At 38.9% G+C, this 15,911-nt stretch overlaps 1 protein-coding gene across 7 annotated transcripts in view; it reads left to right on the top strand.

Moving 5' to 3' along the window:
* Positions 1–15,911, top strand: part of AKAP9 (A-kinase anchoring protein 9) — a 165,384-nt gene that overhangs the window by 65,519 nt on the left and 83,954 nt on the right. For all 7 annotated transcript variants that reach the window (XR_003510874.1, XM_027540209.1, XM_027540208.1 and 4 more), the window contains exons 13-16: positions 614–728; positions 1,036–1,234; positions 9,193–9,289; positions 10,277–10,369. Coding sequence is in view for 6 of the 7 variants with exons in the window: in XM_027540209.1 (XP_027396010.1) it covers positions 614–728; positions 1,036–1,234; positions 9,193–9,289; positions 10,277–10,369 (504 nt within the window). In the remaining variant the exon portion in view is untranslated. The remainder of the gene's footprint in view (positions 1–613; positions 729–1,035; positions 1,235–9,192; positions 9,290–10,276; positions 10,370–15,911) is intronic.

Below are 15,911 nucleotides of genomic sequence, written 5' to 3'. Positions count from 1 at the left end.
CCCTGTTACCGTGCTTGCCACATAGTACACTGAGTATTAAATATTTGGGGAATGACTTAAGTAATACACATACACATCTGACATATGCTGCCTAGTTTTAATAGTTAAGGAAGGAAGCTGAGGTTTATCTGTTTTTGTTGTTTTCCTTCTTTTTGTATAAAGAATAGCACACATTTGTCAGCCACCTGATTGTATATAGGTTACATTCGGAGATTAATAGCAGATATGTTATCAAGTATTCATAATATAAAATTTACTCTGTATGAATTCAAATTTCAAAGATTAAGTCATGTTTTAAATATTGTTATGAACGTTAGACCAAAATTCTGTGTGGCTCCTGTTTTTATAGTTAGATCAAATTCCTTCTGGATATGAAAGAACATTATATTTAGTCGTATAATTTCAGTCCCTGTGAAGGGAATGTGATGTGAGTCACTTGTCAGAGTGTGGAATAACATGGAAAGGAAAATATCTGTATCAGAATGGTACAGTTCTGGGTGATTTGGGGAAGGAAAAAAAAAAAACCTTTTTAAAGATAAAGTTGCTTTGTATAGTTTCCACAGTCCTGAGTCATATATGTATGTCACTGTTTTTCTTCTGTTATTTTTCATAGATCGAGAGACAGCAGGCATGTAATATGAAACTTGGATTTGCAGAAGCGAACCTGCCAAAAAAGCAAACGGACTTTTTATCAACTCATCCTCAGATGACCAATTCGCAAGACATTGGTAAATTTGGATTATATACCATAATGTGGTTTTTTGTATCAGATGTTCAGTAATTTGACTTCAGTAAAAAGACATAAAATTGGTAGTTGTAGTGGTATTGCTGCCATGAACATAGAAAAAATGATCTTGAGTTATCATGTTTTCTTATCATGTCTACATGAGTTTAAATTGATACCCGAGTTATACTATTAAAAAACATTATCTTTCAAAGAAGAATGAATATTCTCCTACTTCAAAAAAGTGATTTTGGTATTTCATTGAGAAATTTATATTGAAATGTGTATTTTCTTCTATTCATGTAACTTAGATGTTAGTCATAAAAGCAAGTTATCTACCCTGCAAGATACTGAAAAAACCAAACAACTTGAAGGACAGGTTCACGAATTAGAAAGCCGCGTATCCTCTTTGCAGCAGCAATTGAAAGAAACTGAAGAAAATTATGAGGCTGAGATTCATTCTTTGCAGGAAAGGCTTCAAGCTGTTAATGAGTCTGCAGTTCAGCCAAGGTATCCATCAACCTTTAAGTTCATTCAATAGTATTTGTAGTTTAGTAGCCGTCATAATATGGTTGTTTTAAGAAAAAAATGTAACTTAAGCAACTTTGCTTGAAAGAGACGAGCTGTAGCATTGTCAAGAAATATGAACAGGAGGTAATTCTTCATCTCTGAAATGTGTGAAGTAAAGGTTAGTGTAAACAAGATATATTTTATAATAGGAATATTAATTACAGCTTTATTTTATAAAGAGGCTCTTTGTTATGAATTTGCTAAGTTACACCAGGTGGTGTGCACATGTTTGTTTTTTATTGTGTGCTTAGTCTTGGCTACTTTGATATGGGCAGTACACAAAGGATAGAAGATATGATCACTCCAGTGATAGCTAGACATTCTCCACCTGATTGTCTAATACTTGGATTTACCACATCCAAAATACCCACTCTGAATTTTCCCCTCAAAATCTGCTCCTTCTGCAGCCATCTGACTCCATCAGTGGTGACTCCCCTTTCAAACCACACTTCCAGTCTGTCAAGAAATCCTGTTATCTCTATTTCCAAGACAAATCTAAACTGTACCACTTCTCACCAGGCCCCTAGTCCCTGCCGTCATCATGTCTCACTTGGATTACTGCTTTTGTCCTAACTCTTCCCTAGAGTCTGTTCTCTACAGTTCCAAAGCTTTGCTTTTAAACTTTAAGACAAGTCATGTTACTCCAGTGCTCTCCTGTCCTCCCTGTGCCTTCCCAGATCCTCACGTACGGGGTCCTGTCTCTCTCTGAATCTGTGTCCTGCTGCCTTGCTTGTGCCTTACTACTGTAACTCCTCGTAGTCTCCTCGAGATCCTCAAGCTGTCGGGATGCTCCTGCTTGTGAATCCTCTTCTCGTTGCTGTCCCTTCTGCCTGGGTTGATCTTGCTCTAGGTTATTTGCCTGCCCAACACACTCAGTTCTTCGGGTCTTTGCTCAGATGCCTTTTTCTCATGGGACCTGTCCTGATCACCCGATTCAAACTAAAATCACCCCTTAGTGCTCTACACCTGAGTTTCCTGTTTAGTTTTTCTATATTAATGTTATGTTATATATATTTTGTTGCTGTTCAGTCGCCAAGTTGTATCCAACTCTTTGCTAAGTTCTGCCCAACCCATGGACTGTAGCCCGCCAGGCTGCTCTGTCCATGGGACTTCCCAGGCAAGAACACTGGAGTGGGTTGCCATTTCCTTCTCCAGGGGATCTTCCCAACCCAGGGATCAAACCCACATCTCTTGCTTGGCAGGCAGATGCTTTACCACTGAGACACCTGGGAAATGTGTTTTATATATATGTAACTATAAAGATATGTGTGTATATATGTATTTATATGTGTATGTGTGTATATATATATAGATAGATAGGAGGGAAGGTTTATTTATTTGTTTACGTTATCTGTCCCCTGTGTTGGACTTCAAACTTTGTTAAGGGAATTTTTGTCTATGTAATTTCCTGTATCCCAAATCCTATAATAATTCCCTACAAATAGTTGGTGCTTAGTAAATATTTGTTAAAATGATTGAACAACTTATACTATAGTTGGGAAATGTGTTGTAGTATTTAACTAGCTCCATAAAGTCCTCAGAGTTTTAACCTAACTGACTGGCTCTGCTGCTCTAGGACTGAAGTCTCCATAGGTGCTTGTTACTGAAACCTGAAGACAGAGTTTTTGTGTTTTGTTCTCTGTGTGTGTGTGTGTGTGTGTGTGTGTGTGTTGAAGACAAACCACTGTTTCCTCACTTCTTTGGAAGCACTCTGCTTCTGCTGCTTTCATTCAGCCTCTGTATATAGGCTTTGGAATTATTTATCCCACATTGGCACAGCCTTACAAAGCTTGCGTTTTATTTGAAGTCATTGGTTCCCAAACTTTATGATGCATCGAAAACATTGGAGGTTTTTGAAATTTAATACTATTTTTCGACTACATAAAATTGCAGATTACTGGATTTTACATTTGAAGCATGAGTAGATTCAATAGCTTTGACATAGACTCTGGTCATTTGTATTTATAACAAGATAATTATGATGCAGGCAGTCCATAGATTGACACTTGGATACTATTACTTTAGATTCTTTGATATGAAAGAAAATAGGTGGATAACAAGAACTCATAACCATTTAACGTATTTCAAGTAGCCTTCCTTTAATTAGTGATGTTTTCTCTCTGAAGCATGAAGAAAAGGAAGAGCTCTGGAAGAGTAGATCTACTTCGCTGTTCCTACGCTTGGGCTTTTGCAAGCTTATTGTGCTCTTCAGAGTTTCTGAAATGCACAATCAAAATATATTAACAGTACCTTTCAACCAAAACCATTAGTTTTCTCTCAGACCCCACCAGTGAGGTTTATTGACTGCCATATTTTCCCCTATGAACATGTAATTAAAGTTATTTCTTGTGAAATATCACTACATATTTGGAAACAGCTGTAGCGCTTTTTGAATAAAGAGTATATTGTTCTTCTAATATAGACTTGAAATAGTTTATGAAAAATAATTGTCATTCATTTAACAAATATTTGGTAATGTTATGCTTGAAGCCTCTTAGAGCAATAGTATGGAGTTGAAACAGCCAAACCTGTATTTGACTCCCAGTTGGACCCTTGAGCCGCCATTTGATCTTAGGCAGATATTTAAGCAAGTTTAGGTAATATGTGCTGTCCTCAGTCACGTCCAACCTTTTGTGACCCCACGGACTGCAGCCCACCAGGCTCTTCTGTCCATGGGATTCTCCAAGAAGAATATTGGAATGGTTGCCATTTCCTTCTGCAGGGCATCTTCCCAACTCAGGAACTGAACTCACATCTTCTGCATTGGCAGGTGGATTCTTTACCACTGAGCCACCTCTTTAAAACCCATGTTTCAAAACCCATAATATTGAGGGTAAAAACTACCTTAAGACCATAAGGGTTAAAAGAAACCACGACTGGAAGGTCAGTACAGTCACTCAGTCGTGTCCGACTCTTTGCAACCCCATGGACTGCAGCACACGAGGCTTCCCTGTCCATCACAGACTGCCAGAGCTTGCTCAAACTCATGTTGGTGATGCCATCCAGTCATCTCATCCTCTGTCATCCCCTTCTCCTCCTGCCTTCAATCTTTCCCAGCATTAGGGTCTTTTTCAAGGAGACAGTTCTTCCCATCAGGTGGGCAAAGTATTGGAGCTTCAGCTTTAGCATCAGTCCTTCCAATGAATATTCAGGACTGATTTCCTTTAGGTCTAACTGATTTGATCTCCTTGCAGTCCAAGGGACTCTCAAGAGTCTTCTCCAACACCACAGTTCAAAAGCATCAATTCTTTGGTGCTCAGCTTTCTTTATAGTCCAGCTCTCACATTCATACGTGACTACTGGAAAATCCATAATTTTGACTAGATGTACTTTTGTTGGCAGAGTAATGTCTCTGCTTTTTAATATGCTGTCTGGGTTGGTCATAGCTTTTCTTCCAAGGAGCAAGTATCTTTTAATTTCATGACTGCAGTGATTTTGGAGCCCAAAAATATAAAATATCTCACTGTTTCCATAGTTTCCCCATTTATTTGCCATGAAGTGAAAGACATAGAGGAAAACAACAGAATGGGAAAGACTAGAGATCTCTTCAAGAAAATTAGAGATACCAGTGGAACATTTCATGCAAACATGGGCTCGATAAAGGACAAAAATGCTTTGGACCTAACAGAAGCAGAAGATATTAAGAAGAGGTGGCAAGAATATACAGAAGAACTATACAGAAGAGATCTTCACAAACAAGATAATCACGATGGTGTGATCACTCACCTACAGCCAGACATCCTGGAATGTGAAGTCCAGTGGGCCTTAGAAAATATCACTACGAACAAAGCTAGTGGAGGTGATGGAATTCCAGTTGAGTTATTTCAAATCCTAAAATATGATGCTGTGAAAGTGCTGCACTCAATAGGCCAGCAAATTTGGAAAACTCAGCAATGGCCACAGGACTGGAAAAGGTCAGTTTTCATTCCAATCCCAAGAAAGGAAATGCCAAAGAATGCTCAAACTACTGCACAGTTGCACTCATCTCACACGCTAGTAAAGTAATGCTCAAAATTCTCCAAGCCAGGCTTCAGCAGTCGTGAACTGTGAACTTCCAGATGTTCAAGCTGGTTTTAGAAAAAGCAGAGGAACAAGAGATCAATTTGCCAACATTTGCTGGATCATGGAAAAAGCAAGAGAGTTCCAGAAAAACATCTATTTCTGCTTTATTGACTATGCCAAGGCCTTTGCCTGTGTGGATCACAATAAACTGTGGAAAATTCTTCAAGAGATGGGAATACCAGACCACCTGATCTGCCTCTTGAGAAATTTGTATGCAGGTCAGGAAGCAACAGTTAGAACTGGACATGGAACAACAGACTGGTTCCAAATAGGAAAAGGAGTTCGTCAAGGCTGTATATTGTCACCCTGCTTATCTAACTTATATGCAGAGTACATCATGAGAAACGCTGGACTGGAAGAAGCACAAGCTGGAATCAAGATTGCCGGGAGAAATGTCAATAACCTCAGATATGCAGATGACACCACCCTGATGGCAGAAAGTGAAGAGGAACTAAACAGCCTCTTGATGAAAGTGAAAGAGGAGAGTGAAAAAGTTGGCTTAAAGCTCAACATTCAGAAAACGAAGATCATGGCATCTGGTCCCATCACTTCGTGGGAAATAGATGGGGAAACAGTGGAAACAGTGTCAGACTTGAATTTTTTCGGCTCCAAAATCACTGCAGACGGTGATTGCAGCCATGAAATTAAAAGATGCTTACTCCTTGGAAGGAAAGTTATGACCAACCTAGATAGCATATTGAAAAGCAGAGACATTACATTGCCTACAAAGGTCCATCTAATCAAGGCTATGGTTTTTCCAGTGGTCATGTGTGGATGTGAGAGTTGGACCGTGAAGAAAGCTGAGTGCCGAAGAATTGACGCTTTTGAACTGTGGTGTTGGGGAAGACGCCTGAGAGTCCCTTGGACTGCAAGGAGACCCAACCAGTCCATTCTAAAGGAGATCAGCCCTGGGTGTTCTTTGGAAGGAATGATGCTAAGGCTGAAACTCCAGTACTTTGGCCACCTCATACGAAGAGTTGACTCATTGGAAAAGACTCTGATGCTGGGAGGGATTGAGGGCAGGAGGAGAAGGGGACGACAGAGGATGAGATGTCTGGATGGCATCACCGACTTGATGGACATGAGTTTGAGTGAACTCTGGGAGTTGGTGATGGACAGGGAGGCCTGGTGTGCTGCAGTTCATGGGGTCGCAAAGACTTGGACACGACTGAGCGACTGAACCGAACTGAACTGGTGGAACCGGATGCCATTATCTTAGTTTTCTGAATGTTGAGCTTTAACCCAACTTTTTCACTCTCTTCTTTCACCTTCATCAAGAGGCTCTTTAGTTGCTCTTTACTTTCTGCCATAAGGGTTGTGTCATCTGAGGTTATTGATATTTCCCAGCAATCTTGATTCCAACTTGTGCTTCATCCAGCCCAGCATTTCACATGACGGACTCTGCATATAAGTTAAATAAGCAGAGTGACAATATACAGCCTTGACATACTCCTTTCCCTATTTGGAACCAGTCCGTTGTTCCATGTCCAGTTCTAACTGTTGCTTCTTGACCTGCATGCAGGTTCCTCAGAAGTCAGGTCAGGTGGTCTGTATTCCTCTCTCTTGAAGAATTTTCTGCCATTTGTTGTGATCTACAGAGTCAAAGTCTTTGGCGTAATCAGTAAAGCAGAAGTAGATGTTTTTCTGAAACTCTCTTGCTTTTTTCATGATCCAACGGATGTTGGCAATTGGATCTGTGGTTCCTCTGCCTTTTCTAAATCCAGCTTGAACATCTGGAAGTTCTCGGTTCACATAGTGTTGAAGCCTGTCTTGGAGAATTTTGAGCATTACTTTGCTAGCGTGTGAGATGAGTGCAATTGTGCGGTAGTTTGAACATTCTTTGGCATTGCCTTTCTTTGGGATTGGAATGAAAACATCCTTTTCCAGTCCTGTGACTGCAAAGAGAATTGGCTAAATGTTGTGGAGAAAACTTTAGATGTTTGTAAAGTGACCCTTTACCTCAAGGGGCTTCCTTGGTAGCTCAGATAGTAAAGAATCTGCCTGCAATGCAGAGACCCGAGTTTGTTTCCTGGGTCAGGAAGATCTGGAGAAGGGATAGGCTACCCACTCTAGCATTCTTGGGCTTCCCTCATGGCTCAGCTTGTAAAGAATCCGCCTGCAGAGTGGAAGACCTGGGTTCAATCCCTGGGTTGGGAAGATCCCCTGCAGAAGGGAACGGCTACCCTCTCCAATATTCTGACCTGGAGAATTCCATGAACTGTATAGTCCCTGTGGTCAGAAAGAGTCAGACACAACTGAGCAACTGACACTTCACTTCACTTACCTCAAGGGACTTCAGTCCAATCATTGAAATAATATTTATTCATAGAAAATAATTTCTTTAGTGATTGGGGAATATAACATGATGAGACAGCCAAAGTGCTGGAATTTAAAGCCATGAATGTGTGGCATTTTTCAGTGCCCATCGCTGCACATTTCTGTAATGATGCTTTTTGCAGTGGCTCCAGGGGAAATGGAAATAAAGGGACGACTGTGAGATATTGGGATGGAAGGAATCTTTGGAGCAAAACAGAGGAAAGATGACCTGTATTGTTTGAGCTAGAGAATATGAAGGCTTATGATGTATTAATATATGTAAAGAAATCATGCAGGTGGAAGGTTAGGACCTTAATTATAAGATAGAAACAGTGAATTTGATTTCAGCTAGTCTATTTTTTTGAATTTGGGATAAACATTTTCAAAGGCTGTAAAGCTACGAAATTAAGTCATTGTGAACTCGGCAGCAGTTTTTTTTTTTTTTTTTTTTTTGAGTCTCTGTAGCTGGATGAATAATCTGGGGGATCTTTCATGGGCTGTGAAAATGAGAAATGAAGCAAAGGATCAGAACAGTGTTTGCACGAAGCTGTGAGGAAACAGATGAAATAATAAAAAAGATAAATGAACCAGGAAAGGGCAGAGAATAAAGACAAGAAACATGAGTTTTTATGATAATTTAACATGAATATAGAAGATGTATAGGGAGTTCACAACAGAGGAAACTTTTATGGCCAGTAACACAAAGAATGCTACTTCTTCGTACATTCCTATTTGAAAAAATGTATAATCTCAAAAATAAAGACATACATCTTCTAAGAAAGTTTTAAGGTCGTTGAGACTCTCTGTTGTTGAAGTTTTGAGAAAATACTTAAATTGTATGATTATGGAATTAATGTAACTTTTTCAAATATGGCATGTTAAAATTTTAAAAATTAAAATTATAAGATTTTATCATGTAGAAACATCTATAGATGTATGCAGAGATACATTTATGAGATCTCTATTTTAGCATTATTTGTTGTAGTGAACATTTAGAAGTGACCCAATACAATACAGAATAAAGACGTGAATACCAAAAGATACATGAATACATGAAAAACTAAAAATTTCAGAAGTAGTTATGAATAAAATTAAGAATGTTTCTCACTGTCACTACGCCCCTATTCCACTGGAGGTAATCACTGTTACTTTTTATATGTATTCTTCCAGAATTTTTTCACTCTGCATGTGTGTGTAAATTTTTAATAAAAATGAGATTTTGTAAACTTTGCTTCCTCAATAATAGTATAGGTAACTTTTAAAAAATATCTATACTTATAAACAGCTCCATGTCATACATTTGTAGTAGACTTATAAAATGGCATAAAACTCAGGGATAATCTGTTAAATATTTATGTAATTCTGCTGCTTTACTTTTAAGTGAAAAAAGTAGTCAAAAATAATGAGTTATGTTACAAAACCCCACTGCCCCAACACACATTTTATGCATGCTGTAGATTTACTAACAGTAAAATTCACACACAACACTAATCCCTTCATCCTCTTTTGTTTATATTTAGCTTCTTCGTTGATTCAGTGGTAATTACTGAGTCTGATGTACAGAAAGCAACATACCCAGCAGGTTGTCTAGAACAGAACATTGATGGCGCTGCAGAGGTATTTTTAAACTGTTATGTACACTAATTGTATTTTGTTACTATCATTTTTATGTATGTGATTTAATTACTCAATAAATAGTTGCTGAGAATTAAGTATAGTAAAAATGAAAATAAAGATCCAGAAGAATATATAAGTGAAGAAATTTGATATACTGGAATGGGTTTCCATTGCCTCCTCCAGGGGATCTTCCCAACCCAGGGATTGAACCCGAGTCTCCTGCATTGGCAGACGGGTTTTTTACCATTAGTGCCACTTTGGAAGCCTGATGTACTTTCATAGCATAGGAAAAACACAAAAAAGTTAAAATTGAGAGGTTTTTTTTCCCCCTAAATATATTCTAATTTAAAATTTGTCTTGTTTTATATAACATGGGCTATATAGCAAGTTAATTTCAGTGCCCTGAACTTTACAAGAAATTAGTTTCAAAAAAGAGAAACAGCTTTTCTTCCTACCATGAGAAGTTGAACTAGACTATCTCTAGACTATTCTTTAGGAATTCCCAGAATTCAATACGCTAGGGCTAGGACATTGGATAAGGCTTTTTTCAGCACAGGCCATACAGTATAGAAAAAGTCCCTCATCTTTTCCAGTATATCTGATCTAGTCAAACCACCTTTTGCCTCTCCTCAACACTGTGTATATTCCCAATTTGTGGCCACTTTTCCCAAACATAACTGTAAAACCCTGGGCTTCATTCAGTAAATTTTTAGTTCTTAAGTAATATCTTTTCTTCCCCCGCTCTAGAACTGTACATTAGTAATTGTAAGCATGCTTCTCAGTTTGCATTTTAAACTTCACAAGAGTAAGTACAATTAATGTAGTAGAATTATTCACTAGAACTATTGCTTTTAATAGAGCAGCAATTTATTTACTTATTAAAGCTTTTAAGAAATTTTCTAAAGAATAGAAATCTTTTGAGAAGTTTAAAAATAAGTGTTGTATAATTAGTATAAATAAATATGTCATATTTGCTTTTTAATTTAGTATTCTGGTGAATTTGGAGTGGAAAAGGAAACAAATATGGTTAAGTTGCTGGAAAAACAGTACCAAGAACGATTAGAAGAAGAAGTAGCTAAGGTAAGTTTATAGTTTATTTGAAAGATAATTTTGTTGTCTGTATTCTCTTTGAGCCTACAAAAAAAGATAGATTTTATTGATGATAAAGCACTGGTTTTTGTTGTAAATTTTACATGTAGCTCCTTTAAGTTGTCAGATACTGTAACTATCCACAGTTGCCTTAGAATGGAATGTTCTGTGAATTTTTCTATGAGAAAAGCATTCGTCTCTTGATGTAGAATAGCAGTTAGAAACTTGTCGGAGTTATAAATTTATTACCTTGTGAGTAGTACCATAGGAAGGAGTTTGGCCTTCCTTAAAGGTGGAGGATGTGATAGGAAATGAGAAAGGAAATGCTTGGTCTTTTATATTAAAACAGTTTTGCCTGCCTCCTCCCAGAGCAGTAGTACATGTGTGCATGCTCAGTCACTCAGTGGTGTCTAACTCTTTGCGACCCATGGACTGTGGCCTGCCAGTCTCCTCTGTCCATGGAATTTTCCAGGCAGGAATACTGAAGTGGGTTGCCATTTCCTCCTCCAGGAGATCTCCCGACCCAGGGATCAAACTCACATCTCTGTGTCTCCTCTATTACCAGGCGTATTCTTTACCACTCAGCCATCTGCAAAGTCTGTTTCCTGAAATATAGGGATTATTTAGGGATTGATGGAAGCCTGTACCCAATTTCATTCCTTCATCCTTCTCCTGAGGGAGAAAGGCTGCTATAGTCCACAGGAAAGAGAGCCTTGGGCTTTGTGGGAATCTTGGTGGAGAGAATTTTCACCTGCAGGCAGAATGTATAACCGAAGACAGTCACTCTCCTGCTTACCACAAAGTGATGGATTCTGGAAAAACTTGGCGCAGAAACGCATCTGGACCCCAGAAGGGAGATCAGATGTGGTCTCCTGTAAGTGTGGGGTTCTTCCTCTGAGAGCCCAAGGGGAACTGAACAGGTAGACTGTGGCTTTCCTGAGCTTGACCTGGGGGATGCATGGAGTCCAGGGGGCCACAAGGCTTCCTCCAGGTGCCTCTTTAGGGGGCTTGCAGCCTGCTTGCTTCTGCACCACTGACCTAGCAGGTGGAAACTGTGTCACCTTTCCCTGCTTAGGGAACTGCTGAACTTAGGGTACTGGATCCAAGTCCAAAGTAACCAACAAATAAAAAACAGAAGTGACTGTGATGTTTATGACTGTAGATGCTCTTAGCTGCTATGCTCAGAACTATTCTTGTAAACTCCTGAATACCACGTGTACTACCTACTATACCATTATGATTCCATTTCTTTGTCTCGGAAGTCTCTTAAAATGCATATTCCTGTTTGGGTTCTTATTTTGGAATAGTTGGATTCTGAGTTTGTCTTGCTTGTTTTTTATAGTTTTTAAACTGTTCTAGTGTAACAGTCCTACTGGAGTATATGCGTTTTAGTGAAGGAGGGATAGAATTTACAGGAAATGCATGAAGAATTAGATTAAACATAAATTAGATGAGGCGGTCAATACTCAAGGAAATATGTGGGCCATAAGGACCTACTCACTTCCATATTTGAATTGAATAATTTTGTTCAAAGCGAACAGTGAGGCACCAGGACTCCTCCTCTGGCAGTCCAGTGGTTAAGACTTCTTCCAGTGCAGGGGCTTCAGGTTCAATCCCTGGTCATGGAGCTTATATCTCACATGCCTTGTGGCCAAAAAAAAAAAAACAGAAACAACAATGTAACAAATTCAATAAAGATTTAAAATGGTCAAAAAAACCTTAAAAAAAAAAAGTGAAGCACCATCACTTTTATACAGTTCTCACTATCTGGTTCTTTTAGAGAATTGCAAGGTTTTCTCTTTTACTTACCTCTTACATGAATTTCTCAAGTGAAGTGTTTGTAGCAGGGCATCCTAGTATAGCAGTTAATAATATGAGGTTTGGGATAGGATTAGATTTGCAGTCTTAGGAAAGTTACTTAACCAGTCAGTCTCAGTTCCCTCTACGTTAAAAGAGGAGAATAATAGAAGTAATAGTGATTCTTGTGAAGGTTCAATGAGCTAATACATACAAGGCACCTATTTTGTGTTATATTGTTCAGTTGCTCAATAGTGCCTGACTCTGCCACCACATGGACTGCAGCACACCAGGCTTTCCTGTCCTTCACCATCTCCTGGAGCTTGCTCAAACTCATGTCCATTGAGTCCGAGATGCCATCCAACCATCTCATGCTTTGCTGTCCCCTTTCCTCCTACCTTCAATCTTTCCCAGCATCAGGGTCTTTTCCAATGAGTCAGCTCTTTGCATCAGGTGGCCAAAGTATTGGAGCTTCAGCCTCAGCGTCAGTCCTTCCAATGATTATTCAGGATTGATTTCCTTTAGGGTTGACTGGTTTGATCTCCTTGCAGTCCAACAGACTCTGAAGAGTCTTCTCCAACTCCAGCAATTCAAAAACAGCAATTCTTTGGTGCTCAGCCTTCTTTATGGTCCAACTTTCACATCCATACATGACTACTGGAAAAACCATAGCTTCAACTATATATATGGACCTTTGTTAGCAAGTAACGTCTCTGCTTTTTAATATGCTGTCTTGGTTTGTCATAGTTTTTCTTCCAAGGAGCAAGCGTCTTTTAATTTCATGGCTGCAGTCACCATCTGCAGTGATTTTGGAGCCCAAGAAAATAAAGTCTGTCACTTTTTCCATTGTTTTCCCATGTATTTGCCATGAAGGGATGGGACTGGATGCCGTAAGACACCTAGAAGATAATAAAGACTCATAAATGACATCTTTTGAAGTAGTCTCACTACTGTGATAATGATGATGATATAAATATGTTTTGTGAAGCATCATTCATCAAGCTTATAGCAGATTACTAGAGTACAGGTCAATAAAGACCATTCCAGAGGCAGCCAAGGTATTGAATTGGCCACAAAGTTTATTCATTTTTCCCATAACATGTTGCAGAAAATCCCAAATGAACTTTTTGGCCAACCCAATACTGTGATCCAAGAAACAACACATCATGGCCCAGGTTGATCCTAGAATAGTTTATGAAAAATGAAAGTTGCTCAGTGGTGTCCTGTACTTGGGACCCAATGATCTGTAGCCTGCCAGGCTCCTCTGTCTGTGGAATTCTCCAGGCAAGAATACTGGAGTGGGTAACCATTCTCTTCTCCAGGGGATCTTCCTGACCCAGGGAGCAAACCCACGTCTTCTGCATTGCAGGCAGATTCTGGACTATGTGAGCCACCAGTGGAGCCCCAGAATAGGACATACTGTTTATATTAGTCACCAGAACAGATGGGGTTATGCTCAACCCTATAAGAAGTTAGAAAAATATTGAGAAACATTGTTTTAAAAGCACAGAGTATAAAGAAGAAAGCAGTAGAGGTAGTGATTGCTAACATAGATAACATTAGATTCACCCTGTGATTTGGGTATGTACTATTGAAAAATAGACATTCATTAACAGTTCATTTCACTGCCAAGCAGTGTTCTTGAGTGCAGGGTATAGCAGAAGAAAAATAGATGAAATCATTGCTCCTGTAGACCTTACATCTGTTGTTATTGTGTGGTCACTAAGTCATGTCCAACTCTTGTGTCCCCATGGACTCTAGCCCGCTAGACTTCTCTATCCCCCGTAAGAATACTGGAGTGGGTTGCCATTTCCTTCTCTGGGACATCTTCCCAACCCAGGGATAGAACCCACGAGTTCTGTACTAATTCTTTCCTAATGAGCCACCTGTGAAGCCCTGACCTTTTATCTAGTTGGTGCAAATAGACAATGTACGAGAGTAATAGATACTATGAAGAGAAAAATGAACCAAGGTAATAAGACTAGAAGATTCCATGGGGAGTGAGGTGCTTTTGTTTTATATAAGGTAATCACAGAAGACCTCACTTTTGAACTGTCATGAGGGGAGAGTCCAGATGTCACTGGGAGAGTAAATCATGAAGATAACAGATTGATCCTTTTAAGAAAGTAGGATGCAAAAGAGAAAGTCAGCAGTTTTCCAGTGGATGTCTCCAAGAGGTGTCCACGGAGAATTGGCAAGAGTTTGGGAGCCACCTACCCAACTGCCAGCATTGCCGAGTTGGAGGATGGTTTCATTCAGTCCTGCGACTTTTGTATTCATGGGTTCCATTTGGAGAAATATTGTGAAACCCTGGTACAGATTTATATCCTCAGCAGATGTAACTGGATACAGGAAGAGGAAATACAGGGAAAGAGGGGAAGGACTTTCCCTTCAAGGGAAGATAGTACTGCAGGTAATTTGATCTAAGCACCTGGAAGAATGGAGTTACTTAGGTGTTAGATGTAGGATGAAAACAAATACAAAGGAGTAGTTTCTGAAGGGGAGTGGGTAACTTAATATTCAAATTTTGATCCATTAAATGAAAAACAGTCATTAAATATGTAAATATAAGGGATGAGAAAATGATTGGATGTATAAATCTAGAGTTCAGGAAGTAAGATAAAACTTGACATGGAAATATGGTAGTATCTAGAGTTGTGTTTTTCAAACTGTGGTGTTATAACTTCTTTTTAAGGTATGAAATTAAATTTGGTTTGGTACAGGATTTTTATATTAATGGAAACATTCAGTTATATAAAACAGACACACAAGAACTTGGGTCACAGTATAAAATGTTTTATTTTTGTTGTATGTGTATGTTTACCATGGTTACAGTAAGAAATATTGAAAACTATTAATCTAGTGAGTGTAAATGGAGAAGGGGTCTGGAAACTGAGCCCAGAGGGGGCCACTGTTTGAGGGCAGAGAAGTGAGGAGGAACAAAGGAAATGAAGAAGTGGTGCATTATATGTGGACATGACCAAAGATTGCATCAGAGAAGCCAGTGATGACAATTTATTGAGAATGTATTAAACTTTGTCAGGTGTTTCTGATAAAGTCTTGAAAGGTTGGAACTGCAAATTAACCCTTGGATTTTACAGTGTGCAATCATCGGTGACTTTCACAAGAACACATTTGATGGAATGGTAGAGACAAACTGATTAGATTTGATTTGAGAGAGAGTGAAGGAGAAGAATGAAGAAATGAATTATTCTGAGTTGTTTTTAAAAAGGAGAGAAGTACAGTGCTAACTAAAGAGTGATGTAGGGAACCCAGTGGTAGATTGTTGTTGCTGTTTTGTTTTTGTTTAAGATGAAAGATACCACATCCTGTTTCTATGCTGATAGAAGCGATTGAGGAGAGAAGGGGAAAAAAATAGCTGATTTAAAGAGAGAGTGGAATAGTTGCTGGAGCAGTGTCCTTGAGTAGATGAGAAGAGTTGCAGATCTCCTGAAAAGCTGCCATTAGGTTGAAGCATGGTATTTCTAATTCATTGAAACAGGAAGGAAGGTAAGAATATTTGACTCATGATTCAGGTATGTTTTCAGATGAAGTATTTGGAGACTGTGGAAGTCCTTTTCTGATTACTTCTGTTTTTCTCAGTAAAGTAAAAAGCGAACTCAGCACCTGAGAATGAGAAAGGAAGAGATGATGTTGGAGCTTTAAGGAGAAAGCAAAGGGCTAAGAGAAGGAATAAGAAATGGAAACGACAAGGGAAATTGGGTAGAATCGCCCA

Source organism: Bos indicus x Bos taurus, chromosome 4 (assembly GCF_003369695.1).
Source record: "Bos indicus x Bos taurus breed Angus x Brahman F1 hybrid chromosome 4, Bos_hybrid_MaternalHap_v2.0, whole genome shotgun sequence".
Taxonomy (NCBI): Eukaryota; Metazoa; Chordata; class Mammalia; order Artiodactyla; family Bovidae; genus Bos; species Bos indicus x Bos taurus.
The sequence above is the reverse complement of the archived record's forward strand: the minus strand, read 5'-3'. Positions and strand labels throughout refer to the sequence as shown.